Source organism: Phaeoacremonium minimum (assembly GCF_000392275.1).
Source record: "Phaeoacremonium minimum UCRPA7 unplaced genomic scaffold PA7_03_scaffold_155, whole genome shotgun sequence".
NCBI classification, from domain to species: domain Eukaryota; kingdom Fungi; phylum Ascomycota; class Sordariomycetes; order Togniniales; family Togniniaceae; genus Phaeoacremonium; species Phaeoacremonium minimum.
The window spans coordinates 191,449-211,659 of NW_006921062.1; the positions used below are offsets into that span (position 1 = coordinate 191,449).

At 51.3% G+C, this 20,211-nt stretch overlaps 7 protein-coding genes across 7 annotated transcripts; 3 read left to right on the forward strand and 4 right to left on the reverse strand.

The window, feature by feature from the left end:
• Positions 1-1,914: 1,914 nt before the first annotated feature.
• On the forward strand, positions 1,915-3,781 carry UCRPA7_2269 (putative sugar transporter protein; the record flags this gene model as incomplete). The annotated part of the gene is made up of 6 exons (XM_007914821.1): positions 1,915-2,143; positions 2,199-2,342; positions 2,401-2,480; positions 2,561-2,695; positions 2,749-3,001; positions 3,246-3,781. 6 exons carry the CDS (start codon positions 1,915-1,917, stop codon positions 3,779-3,781), a joined length of 1,377 nt encoding a protein of 458 aa, XP_007913012.1.
• Positions 3,782-4,393: 612 nt separating this feature from the next.
• On the forward strand, positions 4,394-7,609 carry UCRPA7_2270 (putative gpi ethanolamine phosphate transferase protein; the record flags this gene model as incomplete). Its single annotated transcript, XM_007914850.1, has 2 exons — positions 4,394-6,095; positions 6,618-7,609. The coding sequence occupies 2 exons, from the start codon at positions 4,394-4,396 to the stop codon at positions 7,607-7,609; spliced, it is 2,694 nt and encodes an 897-aa protein (XP_007913041.1).
• A 653-nt stretch (positions 7,610-8,262) lies between these two features.
• Positions 8,263-9,515, forward strand: UCRPA7_2271 (putative poly + rna export protein; the record flags this gene model as incomplete). The annotated part of the gene is made up of 3 exons (XM_007914832.1): positions 8,263-8,514; positions 8,644-9,101; positions 9,152-9,515. 3 exons carry the CDS (start codon positions 8,263-8,265, stop codon positions 9,513-9,515), a joined length of 1,074 nt encoding a protein of 357 aa, XP_007913023.1.
• Positions 9,516-9,949: 434 nt separating this feature from the next.
• UCRPA7_2272 (putative esterase family protein) lies at positions 9,950-11,284 on the reverse strand (the record flags this gene model as incomplete). The annotated part of the gene is made up of 2 exons (XM_007914849.1): positions 9,950-10,024; positions 10,073-11,284. The coding sequence occupies 2 exons, from the start codon at positions 11,282-11,284 to the stop codon at positions 9,950-9,952; spliced, it is 1,287 nt and encodes a 428-aa protein (XP_007913040.1).
• Positions 11,285-11,995: 711 nt separating this feature from the next.
• UCRPA7_2273 (putative glycine-rich cell wall structural protein 1 protein) lies at positions 11,996-12,997 on the reverse strand (the record flags this gene model as incomplete). The annotated part of the gene is made up of 3 exons (XM_007914844.1): positions 11,996-12,135; positions 12,269-12,745; positions 12,856-12,997. The coding sequence occupies 3 exons, from the start codon at positions 12,995-12,997 to the stop codon at positions 11,996-11,998; spliced, it is 759 nt and encodes a 252-aa protein (XP_007913035.1).
• A 1,544-nt stretch (positions 12,998-14,541) lies between these two features.
• Positions 14,542-16,391, reverse strand: UCRPA7_2274 (hypothetical protein; the record flags this gene model as incomplete). Its single annotated transcript, XM_007914839.1, has 3 exons — positions 14,542-15,790; positions 15,853-16,245; positions 16,303-16,391. The coding sequence occupies 3 exons, from the start codon at positions 16,389-16,391 to the stop codon at positions 14,542-14,544; spliced, it is 1,731 nt and encodes a 576-aa protein (XP_007913030.1).
• Positions 16,392-17,646: 1,255 nt separating this feature from the next.
• Positions 17,647-19,398, reverse strand: UCRPA7_2275 (putative glucanase b protein; the record flags this gene model as incomplete). The annotated part of the gene is made up of 1 exon (XM_007914788.1): positions 17,647-19,398. One exon carries the CDS (start codon positions 19,396-19,398, stop codon positions 17,647-17,649), a length of 1,752 nt encoding a protein of 583 aa, XP_007912979.1.
• Positions 19,399-20,211: the final 813 nt, after the last annotated feature.

Below are 20,211 nucleotides of genomic sequence, written 5' to 3' on the forward strand. Positions count from 1 at the left end.
GGTATGCGCGCCGTCTCCATGATAATACGGCATATCCGGCAGGCGTCACTCCTGTCCGGGGGGAGAGCGGGGATTGTTGCATACGCGCCCCGATTCCCAACGGCGAATTCTTGTCAGATTAGCAGCATCGACAACCCAGGTCAGACTGGATGGCCATACGACGAGTGTGATAGAATGTGGAAATTTCGTTGACCTGAGAGACAGCCAGGCTCGACTGGGACTAAGGGTTTTCCGTTTAAGACAGCGAGGGGGGCTAGATGGCTGGTAGACAGACACTGCTCCCGCCTGGAAAGCAAACTGGAATACGACCCAGATGGCTATTCCGTCGGTGAAATGCTGCCCGTCTACGGTTCATTTGCTGCAACGATCAAACGCCATCGACTGGGCTGCTCACGTCAGTCGGCCGGGATAGTGGCTACGCCTTTTAACCTTGCAATGACACTAGAGGAGGATCCCGGCATTAGGCTGGGTTGTGCCCTGTATCACTAGCCTCCCTTACCGGTCACAGTACCATACTGTTGGGACAAAGGGAAGATAAATCAGCGTTGAAGTATCTGAGTAGGAAGAGTTTCTATCATGGTATTTCATACCAAAACGAAGTCTTTGGGCAGGTTTCGGAAGTCTCGCGTCTCTCTTGGTCTGAAGAATCTTCGCGTCTTCAATTTAAGTGCCTGCTTGAGTCCTTGGTCAATATGAGTTTTGAGAAGGCCGCAGCCTCGCCAGCTCTTTAAGGTTTAGACCTGATGCAGCCGGTGTCCCCTTTTACAGGCCAAGTGCTGATGCATGGCTCTCTAGCGTTACCAAAACCACTTAATCTTGCTGCAGAAACCATGGAATGGCTGGTATGGACTCCCCCACGCCTTCTATTTCATTGACCTACGGCTACTACATCGGCTCCCACGGCATACACCCTGCCGAAATCTTATTCATTAATAATTGGCTTGGACTTTATCTCGTTCAGTCGTCAAGGAGGGTTCACAATGTATTTAGCTTTTCGCGGCATAGCTAGCTTTTTAGATGTTCGAGATATTCGGGAGTTTTGTACCATTCAAGCAAAAGAGACATCGAGGATCGACAGGGTGCAATTCGAACATATGATGAGATAAAAAGACACTCCTCAAGAGGCTCTAGGAATAACGAAGTCTGGCGCTCTGTAATCGAAGCCGGTGAGCTACCTCTGGAAGTGGTGCTCGTAATTAGAGAGCAAAGACACACTGCCGGGGAGGGCCGATGTGATAAACCCGGTAATCCAGTTCCTCTTTATCCTTGTGGTCTTGCTCCTTGACCTATAATTACACCTTCTACTTTCAGTCATCGCTTTCTCAACTCATTCCAGTCTCCGTTGAATAAAGCAATTCGAGTCTAGCCAGTTAAACATTACAAAGTTTAAAGTCCCCCATACTAGGACTAGAGTACAAGGTGATATAACGAATAGACAAGAGGTCATAGTGCATACCTATTTTATACATGCCTCGAGCAACCTATGCCTGGACCCTGTATTACGATGGGCTTTGCGCCGTAGGTATATAGTTCCTTGGCATAGTTCCGTCACTTCCCCGGTGCCACCACACATGGCAGAATGCCGTTGTCGCATCCGGGGAGGGTGGGTTTGCAGGCTAGCGTCCAATGCGAGTCGATTGATGCAGTAAAGACTCCACAAGAGCTCTCTATGTACCTAGGAAATCCCCCGTCCATCCCTACCTGTCACTTTGAATTATCATACGGCATTGCTATTCGTAATGAAAGGAGAGCCCACACCTTCTCTTTTCTCAAATTGTTATCATAAGGCTCTACTGACTGTTGGGCATGTTGGTTCATAAAGAACACCGCGGCCCGTTCCGCAGCAGTTGAACATAGTTACTGACATGCATCCTTGCCGTTGTGCAGTCCCAGCTGCTTTCACTGACGCTCAAGATGCCGTCCATCGCTAAACATTTCAACCGACGCCTCTTCCTATCAGTCGTGCTCATTGCCGTGTCGCAATTTAACTATGGCTTCGACAACCAAGCCTTCGCCCAAACCCAGGCGATGGACGCTTTCCAGGCACAATTCGGAGATTATGACCCCAAGACAAAGAAGTACGGGTTGAAGACGTACTGGCTGTCCCTGTTCAATAGTCTACCCTTTATAGGATTCGCAATTGGTGAGAACACTCAATGTCCATATATCTAGAGGCAGATATTGATACCTTTTGTCAGGCTTGATCATTGGGAGCATAGTCAGCGCCAAATGGGGTCGACGAATGGCAATGTTTTGTATGAGCATGTACGCACTGATCTCCGCAACTATTGTTGTCACAGCACAGACAAAAGGCCAGATCATGGCGGGCCGTATTCTTAATTGTATGCTCCCTTCCCATACATGTTTAATCCTCTGATTCATTGTCTCACAACTATATAGATATCTACATTGGTTGCGAATTGGCAACCGTTCCCGTATTCCAGGCTGAGATTGTCCCTGCTCCCGTTCGAGGTCTCGCGGTTAGCACATACCAACTCAGCATAGGCGTAGGCCTTCCTAACTCGTTATGTTTGCACTCTTATCTAACGAATTAACATAGGCTGGTGGACTTTTGGTGAACGGTATTTGCCGGGCGACCAGCACTAATACTGGAAGAAGTGCATATGCTATTCCTTATGGGCTCTTCTACATTGTTCCCAGTATCATCATCTCTCTGATTTGGTTCATCCCCGAGGTTTGTAAAGACATGTAAAAATCTCGATTATTGAAATTGACAACAAGTTTTAGTCACCTAGATGGCTCATGGTCCAGAATCGCCTTGACGAAGCTCGAATTGCTCACAAGAAGTACCGGGAAGGGACAATGCCGGATCAGGCAATCGAGCTCGAGTTCCAGCATCTCCACGAGGCATTGCTTGCCGAGCCTGAGCAGGGCCACACAGTTGAATTGTTTCAGGGCACCAACATCAAGCGTACTGCTATCGTGTTGGGAATGAACTTCTTCCAGCAGGCAACCGGCCAGACTTTTGCTTCTCAATATGGTTGGGCATCTCCATTACCCCTGTTCACTTCGGAAGATTGCTAACATAGAGTTAGGCACAATTTTCATCAAAAGTTTGGGGACTGTCAACCCGTTTTCTGTGTCTATCGGAAACTCAGCAGTGGGCATTTTCATGCTCATAATTGCTTTACTTACTGCAGATAAGCTCGGCCGAAGGCAAGTAAAATGAGAGTCCTCCGATCAGCTCAGTCACTCATGGTACTTCAGATACATGCTGCTTATAGGCGCCACGATCCAAACCGGTGCCCTCTTTGCAATGGGTGGTCTAGGTCTCCAAGACCCCCCTACATACGGCCATAAGAGCGGTGAAGTGGCCATGCTCATTATCTTTACTGCAGCATTCCTGTACTCATGGGGTCCTATCACCTACGTCGTGACAACCGAGATACCCGCGCTGCGGCTCCGCGACAGATCACAACGCGTCGCATCAATCATGAATATATTTATGAACTTCCTGGTAACCTTCATAGTCCCCTACCTCCTCAACGCACCGTACGCAAATCTGCATAGCAAAGTCGGCTTCATCTTCGGCTCGATCAGTGTCCTGGCAGGTGTCTTCACCTACTTCTGTGTGCCTGAGTGCAAGGGAAGGAGTCTGGAAGAGATCGATAGGATGTTCATCGAGCACGTTCCCATCAGGCAGTTCAGGACTCATGCAAAGATTCAGATTGAGGTGGATGCTGCAGAAGCGGACGCCCCAAGCTCGGCAGAGGAGGGTCGGGCAACCCGCGTCGACGAGACAAAACCTGAAAAGCTGTAAAACTCACAGAGATGTCGTCTCCCTGGATAAATAGTGGTTCATGTTCCACTTGATAGACTTGGCTTTGAAGTTGGACAGTTTACTCCATACAGAAATTGAAGAGGTGATGATACAGGGCTGATGCAGCGGATGACAAAAAGAGTTCATATCTCGAGCAATAGCGCATTACGCATCCTGAAATTTGTGACTGCTTCAAATTCCTCAAGTCACCACAATTGTGCGAGCAAGTGCTAAGGCTCGCAGGTCCAGGTGTTTTGACGCAGACCTGTGGATTGGCGAAGGATGGGTAATTGCCATTGCCCCTTTTAGACTCGAAAAGGGGCCTGTCATGGAGTATTTAAGCAACGTGGGGCCGGCTGCACGATCTCATTAGTGAGCTCCAGCAAGTGGAGTTCGGCTGCCGCAGCTTCAGAATCGCAACCCTTGGGGTCAGACACAAAAAAGGCTCCGAATCCTGTATCCACCAGCTTGTAAATCGCGCTCCTCGGATTTGCACAACTCAAACACGCAAAAGATCTGAAGACATGTTGCTGTAGTCTCATGGAATTACGGCGAGAATCCTCCTAGACCCCTCCCCCATCCCTCCCACGACCTACGACAACAAGGAACGTCATGCCTCCCCCAGATCCGCGAGCCAAGCTCCGGTCGAAGCCACCAGCAACCGACTACAAGAGTATTGCAGCTCAATTCGCTGCGGCAAAACGCGCCAAAGAGCTGGAGGAGGCCAATCGAAAAGCTGATGACCCTTTCGATGAGCAGCAGAAGTCGAGCGTCGCTCAGCGACAACGCGAAGCCCTCGAGGCGCGACGCAAGAAGTCGTACGAGCGGAGATGGGCTTGGACGGTTGGGTTCTGGGTGTGGATGCTGTGCATCCACGTCGTTGGCATTGCATACTTCACCTCCGGCTTTCTTCTGACGCGTCTGGTGCTGGATGAGAAGAGCAGCTGTGCAGTGTCGCCTGTAGAGGGCAGCGAGAACATAATTCCGGCCTGGAAGGGGCGGGGCACGGTGGAAGGCGGATGCTGGCACCCAAAGACTTTCGAGCGAGCCGTGGTGGTCTTGATTGATGCTCTGCGGTATGATTTCACAGTGCCAGTCGAGGATGACGCCGAGTTCCACAACGCGTTCCCTTTCTTGTACGAAACCGCTGTCAACAAACCCAACCACGCTTTCCTTCGACCGTTTATCGCCGATCCTCCTACGAGTACATTGCAAAGGCTGAAGGGTCTAACGACTGGAACGTTACCTGTTTTGCTTGATTTGGGGAGTAGCTTTGCTGGGACCGCTATCGATGAAGACAATCTACTCATTCAGCTGCGGGACGCGGGCAAGCGTATAGTTCACCTTGGAGACGACACCTGGGATGCTCTGTTTCCAGACTACTTTTTGGGTAATCTGAGCAGATCATATGATAGTTTCAACGTCTGGGATCTGCATACAGTGGATAATGGCGTATTGGAGCATATATTCCCCTTGATGAAGTCCGGCAGGGCAAACGAGTGGGATGTCCTTATTGGTCATCTTCTTGGTGTTGATCATGCGGGTCATCGTTATGGACCGGCACACCCAGCAATGAGAAGTAAGCTACAACAAATGGATGGGTTCATCCGAGAGCTTGTAGAGACAATAGATGACGATACTTTGTTGATCGTGATGGGCGATCATGGCATGGACAGTAAAGGAGACCATGGGGGGGAGAGCGAGGACGAGGTCGAGGCTGCATTGTGGATGTACTCATCCAAGCCAGTCTTTGGTCGGACAAATCCCGAGTTCGTCACGCCCCCTGAGACAGCCAAAATGCGCCCTGTCAACCAAATTGATCTTGTGCCCACTCTTGCCCTTCTTCTCGGCACGCCTATTCCTTACAACAACCTTGGCGGGCCAATTGAGGAAGCTTTTATCGGTAGAAGCGGAGATGCTTGGGCCAATCTAGCAGCAGCTTCAAGAGTTACTGCTGCAGGTATCAATCGATACCAAGCATCGTACTATGCTGCGCGTGGGATGGAACAAAATTTGGTTTCTGGGTCACCCGCTGATCTGTATAATACCGCAGAGAAAGGTCTCAAGGACGACCCTAAAGGGAAATCCCTGGCTCTTGCTCATACAGCCTTTTCAGCTTATCAGCACGAGAATCTCAGTGTTGGTAAAAGCCTTTGGGCGAGATTTGACCTTAGAGCTATGGTCATGGGAGTTTCCATTATGGCTGCTGGTGTAGTCGTGCTGCTATTATACGTCGCTCGAGACGATGAAGACGACTTTGCTGACTTGGACGATTTGGAACTCGACATTGCGGAGAAGAAACTCGAGATCGAAGGTGTGACTGCCGGTCCTGACTTTTTCACTTACCAAACGTATAGTAAAAGTCTTGTCAAGGCAGCGTTAGCAGGTGCAGTACCAGGTGCTGGACTTGGATTGCTTTTGGCTATATTTACTGAAGGGCACGATTTCCGCCTTATTGGTGCCACTGGTGCATTGGCAAGTACTGCTACCATAACAGCGGCTCTTCCGAAACGAAGCGTCCTGAACCTTCTTCCAACCAGCACGTGGGGGTGGCTAGCTGTGGTGTTTACGGTCAGCCAGTCGATTGGATTTGCCTCTAATTCCTACACTATATGGGAAGATTCAATCCTGCTCTTCTTCATCACGACTTTCGGTTTTGTCAATGCCATAAAAGCGCTGTGTCTACCTTCTAAGGCAGACCGATACTTAGCCGTATATCACTCCATCCTCTTCGTCCTTCTAGCTCGGCTAGCATCATTTTCGAAGCTTTGCAGAGAGGAACAAATGCCGTACTGCAAATCAACTTATTACGCCTCTGTAACTTCCTCGACATCAGCTCCATGGCAGCTCGTCATTCCCTTCGCTGTCTTCGCCATTCTTCCCTCTATCATCAAAGCATACTATCTACCTACCCGATCTTATGAAGGACTGGCGCCCACTTGGATCGGCTACGTCCTTCGCACGGGACTATTTATGTCAGCGGCATACTGGACATTGAACTCTGCGGACGATGGTAACTGGATCCCGGGCTTGCCTGAAGGCACTTTGAAAAACATCCGAGTGTACATTGCACAGGTAGTACTCGCCCTTGCCTTAGTCGCGGGAACAACAGCATTTATATGGGCTCCACCTTGTATTTCTATATTTACAACATCGAACAACAACTGGGCGCAAGTCACAGTTTTGGGCTACGGAAACGCAAACGGCGCCCGCTATCTCCTACTACCCATTAATATCATGGGGGCTTGTATCCTTCTATCCAAACCTGTGGGCGGTGGTGCGATGGCCCTGATGATGTGGCAAGTCATGTCACTCGTCGAAATACTCGATCTCAACTCGCTTACAACCGAGACCATTGGCCCTGTAATGCTAGGAATTCTAGGCAACTATTACTTCTTCAAGACGGGCCACCAAGCTGCACTCAGTACGATACAATGGGATGCTGCATTCATCCCATTATTCACAATCCGCTATCCATGGAGCCCGATCATCATTGTCCTTAACACCTTCGCGGGCCAGATCCTCGCGGCGGTTTCCGTCCCGCTGATCTCCCTCTGGAAGGTTGGACCGAAGCGAAAGGGTGTCCTGGAGAGCGTCAGTCGTAGCCTTGGCGTCTTCATTGCCTACTTCGCCGTTGAGGCTCTAGCGACCATGGCATGGTCTGGATGGCTGAGGAGACATCTCATGCTCTACCGTGTCTTCATGCCCCGTTTCATGACGGCGGCCATTCTTCTCCTAATTGTTGACTTTATTGGCATAGCGGCAACGCTGACCGGCGTACGATCAAATACCATGGCTATCAGTGAGGTTTTTGGCTGGGCGGATTAGATATAAATACGGGACAAAATTTGTACATAATCATGTAAAAGCAAGACTACACTAAGTGACGCTCGAAGATATCCCATAAGTGGGACAGAGACTAGGAGATAAAACACGCAACCTAGCTCTACCTAAATGTAAATAGCATAAAATCATCGATTTATCAAGTCTTGAGGGCTTTTGACATCTGGTGAAGTCGATGATCTATGGGAATTAGATTAGTCTAAGCCTCTCTTCTAATTCTCCTTCTCTTGTAAGGTTAGCTCGTCCTCAACGAGGTTGTCTTTCTTTCGTTGAGGATGTTCAAGCAATAGCAATAAACAGAATCAATGATTGAGACCTCGAAAAGGGTAACTCAGGCTTGATTGACATTTACTACCCTTAGCGGAGGGTAGTCGAGTATTGAGAGCTATGCACCCTGGCACTGAGGAATGAGTCAAGCAGTTGGAAAGCGCCTCAATCCCTGCATGCCGGACTACTTTAGCACGTCGTTAGGCGTGTAACTGGCTGGCGCAGTTCCGCCGGCTAGTCTGGGGCACCCTGCTGCTTTAGGCATCCGCCGTTGGCTTACTTATAACAATGCCAGACCCTCCTCAGCTCTTCACTTTTGAATACTGTCACTCTCAGGATACCCTTTTAACACCCCTTCATATCAATTCAGGATGGTGTTCGGCAATACAGCAACTATCACAGCAGCCAGCACCAGTGAGGCAAGCACATCGAAAGACTTGGCTTTGCCTGCTGATGCTTCCGACACCATCTCGTCCGTCCGCTGGTCTCCAGTCCGCAATCATCTCGCGGCTGGGTCCTGGGACGGCAAGATGCGCATCTACGACATTGCGACAGATGGATCCGCCCGTGGTCTAACTATGTTGTCCGCAGACGGGCCGGTCTTCAGCTGCGACTGGAGCAAGGTAAGTGAAGTTTGAGATTTCTAACCCATAGCTCCTCGATATAAAAGAAAAAAACGAACAATGCATTCTCTTTAGGTGAGATTTGGGCCCTGGTGGAATGGGGAATATCACAAACTAACCATACGGTAGGACGGAAGCTTTGTTGCCGCCGGAGGTGCAGACAAGAAATTGCACATCCTAGACGTCGCAACGGGTCAGACCATGACGATTGGGTCTCACGACGCTCCGGTTCGCGCCGTGCGCTTCGTCGACGTCTTGTCCGCGTCCCCCATCATCGCCACGGGCTCGTGGGACAAGACCGTCCGCTACTGGGACATGCGCATGTCCAACCCTCACATCTTTACGTTGGACTGCGCCGATCGCGTCTACTGCATGGACAGCGCCTCCAAGCTGCTTGTCATCGGCACCGCTGAGCAGCACATTCATCTTGTGGATCTTGCTCAGCCCACCAAGTTTCTACGCACGACTGAGTCGCCCCTCAAGCACCAGACGACCGCTGTAGCCGCCTTCCCGGATGGCAAGGGCTGGGCTACGGCAGGTATTGAGGGGCGCTGCGGAATTAACGGCGTTGAGGAGGTTAAGAACCGGTAGGTTACAACACTTCAGCATCGGATGGCTATGGACTAACATGATCAAGCGTCAACAACATCAACTTCACCTTCAGGTGCCATCGTGACGCGCCGGACCCCCAGAAAGTCGTCAAGATCTGGACCGTCCGAGATGTCAATTTCCACCCCGTACATACCACCACTTTCACCACAGCGGGCGCCGATGGCACCTTTCACTTCTGGGACCGGGTCGCCCACCAACGGCTTCGGGGATTCTCCCCCGTCGGTGGCGCGATCACCGCGACGTCGTTCAATCGCGACGGCACCATCTTTGCATATGCCGTCGGGTACGAATGGTCCCAAGGATACGCCAAGAACCGGCCAGATTATCCGATCAAGTTGATGCTGCATCCTGTTGACGAGGCGGAGGTGCAGCCTAAGGTACGAAGATGAGGATCGAGGGAGATGAGAGTGTGTAAAGACAGATGTCTCATTCGGACAGAAAAGGGTGAATAGAGCATAAGATGCTTGAAACCCTAGATCGGTGATTGTGAATGACTATCATATCCTTGGGCCTGTATGGCAACCCATATTGGGGGCCATGAACTTTTGTATTTCTGGTATATGATGAACGGACGAAGCAGTCGGCTATTGTTCAGTTTGAATGCTTTAAAGCTTGCTGAACCGAAGAATGCTCGAGATTATCAATATTTGGCGTCATATTCAGATATGAGGACTATGAGATCTACAGACTGTTGAAGAGAAATGGGGAAAAAATCAAAGGGTATACGCTGCGCTACAATATGCTTTCCGGATCCAGGCGTGAACCCCCAATGCAACTTCATGTAATCGTTTCCAAACTATTCGGGCCGTGATGTGAAGGGATACTAGTAGAGATCGTGCTTTGCCCATTCTTCGTAGATCTTGTCCCTAATGACTTCATGTCCAAGTGTACGCTTTGTCTGTTAGTGACGAGTAATCAGTTACGATAGTTCTTGAAAACAACTTACCGGATGAAATGTCTTTCCGTAGTATGTCGGCACATACCACATTGAGTTCTCGGTGACGAAATTATCTTTCGCGAGCTGAAGAGTCGGGTCTCGCTGCTTAGCCATAGCCATAAAGCATAGTGCGAGTTCGCCCCAGTCTCCCGACCTTTGCGCCCCCTCGAGACAACTGTCAGGATCTATCAACGCTGACGATGGTGACAGGACGCCTTCTGTCTGGGTTGAGGTGGTAACATTCGGCCACTGTGTCTCGTTGTGCGCGTTATCAGGACCGCCGATGAGGAAGAACCATGTGTCAGTGCGGTTGTACGCCGGCTCCGTTATGTTAGGCTCGCAGAAACGATGGCCCTCAAACTCTCGATCGTAGTCGATGAAAAGCACCTTGGGCCGCTTTGTGAACCACCGACTATTCACTTCATCGACCGCCCTCTGCAACTTCTTGTTGACCGCCAACACCATGGCATTCATCTTATGACGAATGTCGCTTGTCAGCTTGGGTCCACCCCACCAAACCCCAAAGCTGTCCTCGTCGCACTCAGGTGTCTCGGCGTTGAAGAATTGCGCGTACCCCGTCACCGTGATCGTGAATTTGGGGTGCTTCTCCCAGCGCACCTTGTCCAAGACCTCTAGTAGGATGATACGCAGACGTCGCTCAAAATCGTCGCTTGCAATGCGCGCATCTGCCGCAGCGAGCGCGGACTCGCATGTGCCACTGTAGTAGCTATAGAAGCGGAAGATACACGCGTTGATCACGTCGAAGAAACCTAAATCGTTGCCGCCGATAGATAACAGAGCAAATTCAGGCCGCGTAGGCGAGCTTGTGTTGAAGGAGTCGATCTGACTAGAGACACCGCCTGACAGTAGGTCCTCGGTGACGGCGCCGGTGCAGGACATCCACTGGAAGGAAGCTGTGCTGTTCGGCTTCTGGTGGGCCGCGAGATCCGCGAAGATCAAAGCCGGGTACGCATGCAAGCCGCGCCGACACTCGTCCTCCTTGCCGTCAACGCCGGTGCCGATGCCTGCGGAGTAGCTATCGCCTAATGCGACAAATCCCCTTGTATAGCTGGAGCGGTGCTGGGCGAAGATTGCCAAAATGTCCGAGTTATCTGCATCGAGGACATGTTGATTACTAGGACGTTGCGTGGCGAGTGCTGTCGTTTGATGACCGGTCACAGTCAGACCGAGTATTGTACCAAATACTCTCGCAAATCGCATGGTGCCCGTCGGCCGAATTCTTGTCTATTGTATCAAACGAGACGCCATGTAAACATCGGGCGTCTCTGGACAAGTGAAGCCCATGAAAGAGTGAATGTTTTACTATCTGAGACGAAATGCGGCGGTTCAGAGTGATGGGGTCCGAGATAGCGAACTGCGCGAAGGATCCACAACCAATGAGCTCAGCACATGCACTAAGGCAACCGCCTGCAGGGCTGAGATAACGCACATGACCCAACACTCCTCTTCCTTCATTCGCTTCAAGTGTGTAGCACTTGACTCTTTTGAACTCTCTCTAGATATCTTGATTGCCTAGATTAAATACGTGAAGCTCTCTGCAGACTAGCCTGTCGCATTTATAATAGATTGGCCTATTCGTCTCGACAATGTGGTCAAAGATCAGATATACAAGAGCTTGCGAGGCCTTGAAGATCAAGGTCCAGTATCAGACGGCAGACAAACATACATACAAGGTTGGCTTCGCCGTTAACTGATGAAGTAGATCAAGAAGCATGTTGCTTGTTGAGAAGACAACAAGGTATCAACAAAATCATCATAATTCATGGAGGCCTAGCCCAACATAAGTCTACATAGCTATTACAGGAGGCAACGCGGAAGCGCTACGCTCAAGCCTGCCGTGTTCATCTCTCCTCGTTGCCTGAACCCTGGTTTATCGTGACGCTTAATTGCTACAAAACCAGACTAAGGAATCTAGTTCTTATGCAGCTTGTCCTTGATCTTCTCCTTAAGGCTCTTCTTCTCCTTCCTTTCTGGCGATCCGGTGTCCTCCGCAGGAGTAGGCTTTGACGCATCCTGAGCTGGGTTGTGCACGCCCTTCTCTTCTAGGAGACCTGATATGACGTGGTCAGCAATTTGCTCTCCCAAGGCATAAAACCCCACTGCCACGGCAGCTAGTTGTAAGCTGTCATGTAACTTGTGCGTGGGGGTTCTCGAGATGTAGAGCAACAGGAAGAGATAACTTACGATCGGCCTCCCGTCCCGCGCCGGGCTTCGTGGCATCAAAGTCGCCGCCGTCCGCCTGCAGTCCCGAGCTCTTCACGTACTGCTCACCGGTGCCCTCGCCGTGGCTCTGCTTCTGTGGGCCATCTCCCTCGCCGTCGTCTGCCGGCGCCTCAGCATCCCCGCTGTCGCCCTCCCTCTTGTCGACGTTCTCGTCGCTCCTGCCTGCATCGCCGCCGTGCTCCTTGGCCACCTCGTCAATTGGCTTCGGGCCCGGTCCGTCGACCTTGACCGGGTTGTCTGCGTTGTCGATGCCCTCGCCGGAATCATCGACGTTCTTGCGGGCCTCGGAGGTCTTGTGGTCCGTCGTCGCATCCTCGGGGTCTCGCACGTCGTTCTGCCCTTTAGTACTGTCGCCGGGGACGCTGCTGCTAGGCTTCATTTCGGCGGGGTCTGAAGACCCTCCCACTTTCGTTGTTGTTTCTTCCTTGCCATTGGCATCTGGAACGGTTTAGTCAGTCATGCGCCGGATGTGGTAACACGACGGCTTGAGGAACTCTGGGCGTGTGTTAGTAACTACTTGGCAATTGCTTGTACTGCGGGCCACTTACCACCAATGTTGCCAGCGTCAAACGGCTCGCCCTTGGATGTGTCTCCCTGGACACCAGAGACGGGCTCCTCTTTCTTTCCGTCGGCACCCTCGCCCCAGACGGCCTTGGCGGCGGCAGTTGCCATGTTGTTGATGGTTTCCATGATGTTAATGTGTGGCTGTTACGACGGTATTACAATTTGGTTCTATAGGTTGCTTAGGGCAATGCGATGGTTTATGTTGATCGAAGAAGCAATGATTAAACGGCTAAAGGCTTGGCAGGGTATTTCGTGGTATGTCTTGGGATATTTGGAAGATGAGACAATGTTCAACGGGAAGAAGGGACTACGGAAAGGTTATATGGGCGTTCTAGTTGAGGTACAGGAGCAAACCGAGCCACGCGAGTAGGATGTCATCTATCCAAACCGACCCAAACCAGGCCAGCTGGGACCGGGGACGAGTGACGTCTTCGGTGCAGGGAGCGAGGGGAGCCGTTTGCCTTCTGTTCCCGGACAAAGACCGTCATCAGCCACACAGCGATGGTGGTGGATCTACCCTCCTTGAACTGCCTTATCCAGGATATTCACGAGTTAGCATTGGCTGGCCTCTGAGTGGCCCCATCCGCAAAGCTGTGGCTTGATTCGAGGATCGAACATCTGGAAAGCTTCCATCGGCCAAGCAGTCTCAATGACTGGTGGACTTCCGTGCTTTTGGGACACTAATAAGGGGGAATTCGGTCATATCGCCCTTGATCACGCCAGGCGAACAGAATGCGCTACGCACATAGGTGCCTCGTAGGCTCCTGTGCAAGTCTAGATATCATAAGCTAGATTGCCCGTCGCTCACCAACGAACCGTGAGCTACTGTATAGGACGGCGTTGCGCAACTAATGAAGCCTACTCTGTATAAATGTATGTATCTATAATCTACTTCAAATAGCTTCTTCTTCTCGGAATTTGAAACTCTCAGTCACTATTTTATATCATAACTTCTCTGCAGCTCGAAGCTCAAGTCTAGATGGTGGTGGGGCTCGTTCGATGACGTCTCTGGGCGGCTTGGCTTGGCGGGGCAGTTGGGGGGATCACAGTTGACGTCACTGGTGATGCAAGGGTCTTCCCCGCCAAAAGACGATAGCAGAACCGCACTAAAGCCTCTGGAATCGCCGCTCTTACACGGGTAAGGCGGGGCATGCGTGAGCTTGAGTGAACACCGTCACCTGTGCTTCCGCCTTGGCAGAGGCTTGAACTGCATCAAGTACATCAGGTCCCAAGGTTAGGTTGTTCGCGATAAGATAAAGAACTTATACGGCATTCAGAGAGCGAATTATGTAATTGCTTATCTTGCATCCAGTTCGGATTGTCTTATGTCTCATTATGTTTGAATTAAGTGGGAGTTCAGAATCTAGAATATATCGCTAGGCTATGAAGGAAGCAGCGGCTTAAGAAGCTCCAAGAGACGCATTTGAGAGGACATACAGGCCCTTCTGCCGAGTCCTGCAGAGCCGTACCGTCCGGGTGACCCGTTTTCTCGGTTCGCCTCTTCCTTGGAACAAGCGGGCCATGGTCGATGTCGTGCCGTTTCATTAAAGAACCGACTTGTGTTAGATTTGTATCTTGCTTCTGATGCTTGGCTGTGTAACTCTCAAGCCGTGGAAATTACCCCTGAGTAAATACGACCGCCACCCTAGTACAAAAAAGAAGAGGTATCTTTAGAACAAAATCAACGCCGCTGCAACGACTCCTACTACACCAGCAAAGCTGCCACCCAAAGCCCGGTCAGCTGCTCCGCTCGTCGGCAGAGGAGAAACAACTGTGGTAGTCTGCACGAGGCTCGCGCTAGGCTTGCCAGTGCCCTGGTTGTAAGTCGATGCGGTGGCATTGCTCCACTGGAACACCTCTTTACCACCACCGCCGCCCACATACGGAAGTGACAGAGTCGTAGACGTAGATGTCGATGTCGAGCTGGGATTGGCAATAATCGCAGTGCCAGTGACATGTTGCACACTCGGCGCGGACAGGGTGCTAGGCGCTACGAAGGTCTCGACAACAGGGCTCTCGCAGGGCACGAGGACAATAACGTCCGTGATGACATGAACGGTGATGGCTCCTGACGAGGGCAAGGCAGTTGCCGTGCTGGAAGCAGCCGCCGAGGCCGAGGTAGAATTAGCGGGAGCGGTGATGCTCGCCGTGGCAGGGCACACCGTTGTGAAGAGGTCGATGGTCTGCGTGACAACAATCTCCTTCTGGTACGAGGCCGGGCAGTTGACCACGCTGGCTGCGCAGCTGGTGATGGTGTACGTGGTCGTGCTGTACACGGTAGAAGTGATGAGCTCATCTCCAGTCGAGGTGCCTGCCGGAGTAGATGAATTGCTAATGGGATACTTGAAGCTGGAAGAAGGCAGAGAAGATTGTTCTGCGGAACCGGTTGCCGTTGATGGTGGCGGGGTGGTAACTCCGGTGCCGGAGAACACGATCGTTGTCAGGGAGGAGATTGTTTCTTGCGCACTGCTGTCGCTCAATGATGGTAGAAGAGAAACCGTGGCCGAGTAAGCAGGAGGCGCGATAGTTGTGAGAGTTGTTGCTGTGATGGCGCCGGTTTCTGAGGGTGACGGCCCTTGGATCCAGCACTGTGTGAGGGTCGGAGCAGTGAGAAGTGTAGTTGAGACGGTAGGCACAGGCCCAATAGTCTTATAATCGATAACAACATCCAAGTGAGCATAAGCACCGACATTAAGATCCCACCATTCACGACTCTGGAGGGCGCAGTCGGGCGTTGAGTCCAGTACAGCAACAAACTCAATCAGATTGGCGTAAATTCCGACCTCGGCACCGGCACCGATGCCAAAAATGTCAAGCTCGGCCTCAGCACCGCATTGCACGCGGACTCTGAGGTCAGCCTTGAAAGTCGCCTTTCCGGTAAATACAGTGATGGGGAGGGACTTGCTGCTGATCCCGTCGCTGTGATTGAATGTTAGCGGTTTGCGACTTCAGATACAGTAGCAACTTAACTGAGGACTTACAAGAAATGATCCGTGATATCACCACCAAAGACACTGGCTTCAAGGAAGGCATCATCAGCCAACTTGACGTAGAAGCCGGCCTCTAGATCAATCTCCTCAGTTAAGGCAAAGACAAGATCAACATAGAAGACCACGCCGACGCTTAGGCCAGGAAAGCCAAGGCCAATTGGTGAATTAGAAGTGAAAAGATTAACCACATAGGTGGCACCAGCACTCATGGCAATGCGCAAATCGACATAAGCCTCAACACCCTCGAAAGAGAGACGGACCTTTGGGTTGATGATCTCCTTGTCCGTCAGCTTGGCCGTAACAACACCTTTGGTGTAACACTCCACGCAAGTGATGGCTAGAGAAACACCCTCGGTCGCTCCCCCGTCGTTGTTTATCCATGACCTAGATATCGTCAGTCAGCCGGAAAAGAGAGCTATGGTAGCCGAAATGTAGTCTTACCCAGAGAAAAGGACTTCATTATTCCAGGCTTTGTCAAGACTGAAGTCGGCAGACAATCTCTTCTCCAGATGATGTTCAGCCAAATCCATAGCCCCTCGGACGGCAAGGTCGGTCTGGGGTCGGGCCAGTGCCAGGTCCAGTGGAGTCGGACTACCGTTGACCACTGAGGCCAACACGGCGGCCAAGGTCAGGGGGTTGAAGCGAGAAAACAACATGATAGAAAGAGTGACGTTGAACAGGAGTAAAGAGTGACGACGGTAAAAACCGATATATCAAACAAGCGTAAAGAGCGGCAATGCTTGCTTAAAGCAAGAGAAAACGAGTGACAGGCAGCTACAAAAGCAAACCACGAAAGAGGCAGGTAGTCCAAAAACACGACGGGACGGGAGAAGGCTTCTCGAAAGGAAAGGGGGGTGTCGGTGTCGGTGGGGGATGCGCAGCAGCACGGCCATCTTTATCGACGGCTTGTTCCCGTCTGCCTTACCCATACCGACGTCCGCGCGCACAAAAAGTTCGGGATAGCTCCGCAATGCGTATAAGAGAGCCTTAATGCCAAGAGCCACTCAGAGGGACTACCCCTAGAGAGCGAGAGTGGGCATTTCCTACCTCCTATGAGCTCGAGCAGCACAGTGGCTGAGCCGACCAGTATCCCTGGAGTAAGGAGGCCAGTGGCGGTGAGGCTCCTTTCTGCTCATATAGGCTTTACCACTGACAGACAGTGAACATGACCCGGAGAGCCCGATCAAGGCTCCTTTGAAGCCATCACATGTCGAATGAGACGGCTGAGACGCGAACGTTATGGTTGTAGAGAGTTTCAGACGAAGTGGGCAATTCACGTTGGAAACCTGTTACGAAGCGCCATTGGCTGCGGGGGCCGAGGAGCTGAGAAAGCGCTGCGCCAATTAACGGCCTTGAAGACCCCTAATGCAGGAACCCCTGTGATGGCGCAAAGGACCCCTGAACAGATCGCACTCCTTGTCCTACTGTATTAACAACGCCATTTAAAGTAAAGGCAAAGGGCTTGAGGGTTCATCTCGCCAAGAGACCCAGTCGGCCTCATTACGGGTCTCTGCACCTCGACAACGGCAACTGCCGGCATAGGGTCCCTGCGCAGGCGAATACGGCATCCTTTGGTTTTATATCGTACGATTTACAGTAGATTGATACAGAGATAAAAGAGAGGATGAGATAAACACGTAGCAGCTATATACAGTAGAAGAAACACAGGAATATAGTAATACACATACAAATCCATGAAGATCCAACTCTCCAACAAGCAACGCCACCAAGGCCTCATTGAAGACTTGCCATTACCCATGATATCCAAGAAAATGCATATTTACCTCACGAAATGAGCGTCCCATTGTACATGCCATGAACCACAACTGTCTTGGCCGGCTCGTGTGTCCCGGCCAATGGCATAAGCAAATAGAAAAATAGGAACAGAAGCACCATGCTGACCCGACTGACAACAGCACGCACAGAAAGAGACATGAACAAGATCATGCAACGAATGAAAAGGTCAACCACCGGCTTCATACGGACGTACAGCGGCATTGCTTCCAGCCGCGCCACCCACGCTTCGGCCCTTCGCTGCCAGGACGGCGGGACGAGCGAGGTCAGAGACCTAGACATGACTGATGAGGACACCAGGGTATCAGCAGAAATGCTGTCTTGCTTACCTCGGCCGAGGCCCTTTTCGAGGTCCACTTCCGAGTGTTTCTCATCCACCTCCACCTCGACAGCGGAATCGTCATCCCAAGTGAGATCTCGCCGCACGTGGTGCCCGGCAGCCCTGCGGCCGCCAACAAGCTGCTTGCCAGCGCGTGCCATGTCCCGGAGGCGCACGGATGAGGTTGTGGTGGACCCGCCCACCGTGATGGTGAGCAGCTTCGGGTTGGAGTCATACACCGAGCCGGACTGGTCGACTCCGCTTGACGGACCAACATCATCGTACGGGAAGGCATAGCCGCGCTTGTCAAGGTTGACAAGATGGCAGATGCGCGAGTAGTGGTTGGTGATGGCATCTTGATAGTAGTTGCTCACGTTCTCGTTGTCAGGCTGGCTGGTGTTAATCAAGAGGGTGCTCCTGTTGAAAGCGGCCGCCAAGCGAGCGGTGATGTTGGCCATCTCATCCGTATTGGTATCATAGTATCCAAATGCGCCCGAGCTGCACGAAAATATGTCTGCTGCGCTGGGTTGGGAGAACCCGCCAACATTATCAAACGTCAATTTGCCAGTGCTAGTAGACACTTTACCCGTGACCACGCCATATGCAGCTTGTGTGTCGACGGTCAGACCTGTGCTGGCGTACTTGGCCCAGACCTGGTCAACATATGACTGGTAATAGCCCTGGAATAGACTGCTATTCATGTTGATCCCACTGTTCGGACTAAGAGCTCGAAGATTACCTCCAGAAGGTGACGGGATGATGAGTTGACTCCACCCGGCGTTGTCTTTCGCATCTTGTGCCTGGAGCTGAGAGCAAACAAGATCCAGTCCATTCTTGGGTATACCTTGCACGCTGGTCACGGTGCCGGAAGTGTTTTCTAGCTGTAGAGCTATCGGAAGAGCAACAAAGTCCACGTAGCTAATGTTCACGAAGAGCTGGAAGCTGTTAAAGGTAAACTCGCAGAAACCCCATGGTAAATTGTAGTTGGGATCAGAGGTGTTCATGACAGAGGGCTCGACTATGGCTGGGCCTGGGTTCAGACGGAAGGTCAAGGTTCCATTTTGACAGAACCAGACTCTACCTCCTGCAGCCTGTGGAACTGTGACTGTCGTGGTAGTCCCTGGGGCTCCTAGGGAGATAGCGCAGTTGGCCTGGAGTGGCTGCAGAGTGCTGGATGGCGAAGCCGGATAGTAAGGAGTAACCCTATCGCTTTGCAGAAGAAAGGGAATATTGTTCCTGTTAATATCGAGACCAGTAACATAAGCATATGCGTTTGAAGAGCTCGTGTTGTTTCGAAGAGCGAAGTTCACCGTGCTGTTCGTCTGAGTAGAGAGTGTGCCTTTGGACGTATTGCTACTTGTAGCCGGGGCCATCAAAATACCCTCCTTCTTCTGGATCTCGAGAACATCTTCAAGGGTAGCCATCTTTTCGAGCTAGGCGGTATATATCATGCAAAATGTGCCTTTGTTGCGAGAGGCGTTTCCGATAGTAGGGACTGTTATTCGCGATGTAGTACTTTCGGATAATGAGAGTATACGAGGATAACTTAATTTCTCGAGTTATAAGGAATGAGCAAGAGATTCGAGTAATCTCTATAATGTCTCAAAAGAATGACAAAAACAAGCAACAGCAGTGGTGAGGGACCCTGCGAACTGTGCTGACTTGAGCATGTGGATATGGAATTGTCAAGAGACTTTACTTAGTTTTTGGAGGGATGTCTCAGGGAGTTATATCGTCGAGAGAAGCGTGACAAGCCTACCTGGAAACAGTTTGCGTAATCGATATGAGAGATACCTGTGATGGATACTTGACCTTAGCGCTGCGACAGAATTGTGATAATGCTACAGAGTAACGTGTCGACTGAGGCTGTGAGAGGTTGGCCATGTTGTAGGCGTACCCTGGTCGAATGCAGGTTCTCAATAGTTGCTTTATCACCAGGCCATCTTGGGAAGCTTCCATACGGTATTGGATGGTGCTTCATTTGAGGCAAGCGGACCCAGGTCAACACCTACTTCAGGAACCCCTAGAGTGAGCCGTAAGATCCATGTTGACGAAGTAGGGCTCGTAGTGAAGAGTTCAACTGGTGGAGTGGACCGGAACTGCTCCTCTCACGGCCAAAAAGCATTGGAAGGGCCGGGCTACTGAAACGATTTAGGAAGCAAAAGAAACATGAAGTGGCGGCTCACAAGGAAAACCCGGGTTCAAGCATGTTCAGCGGCCCGGCTACTGTACCGAAC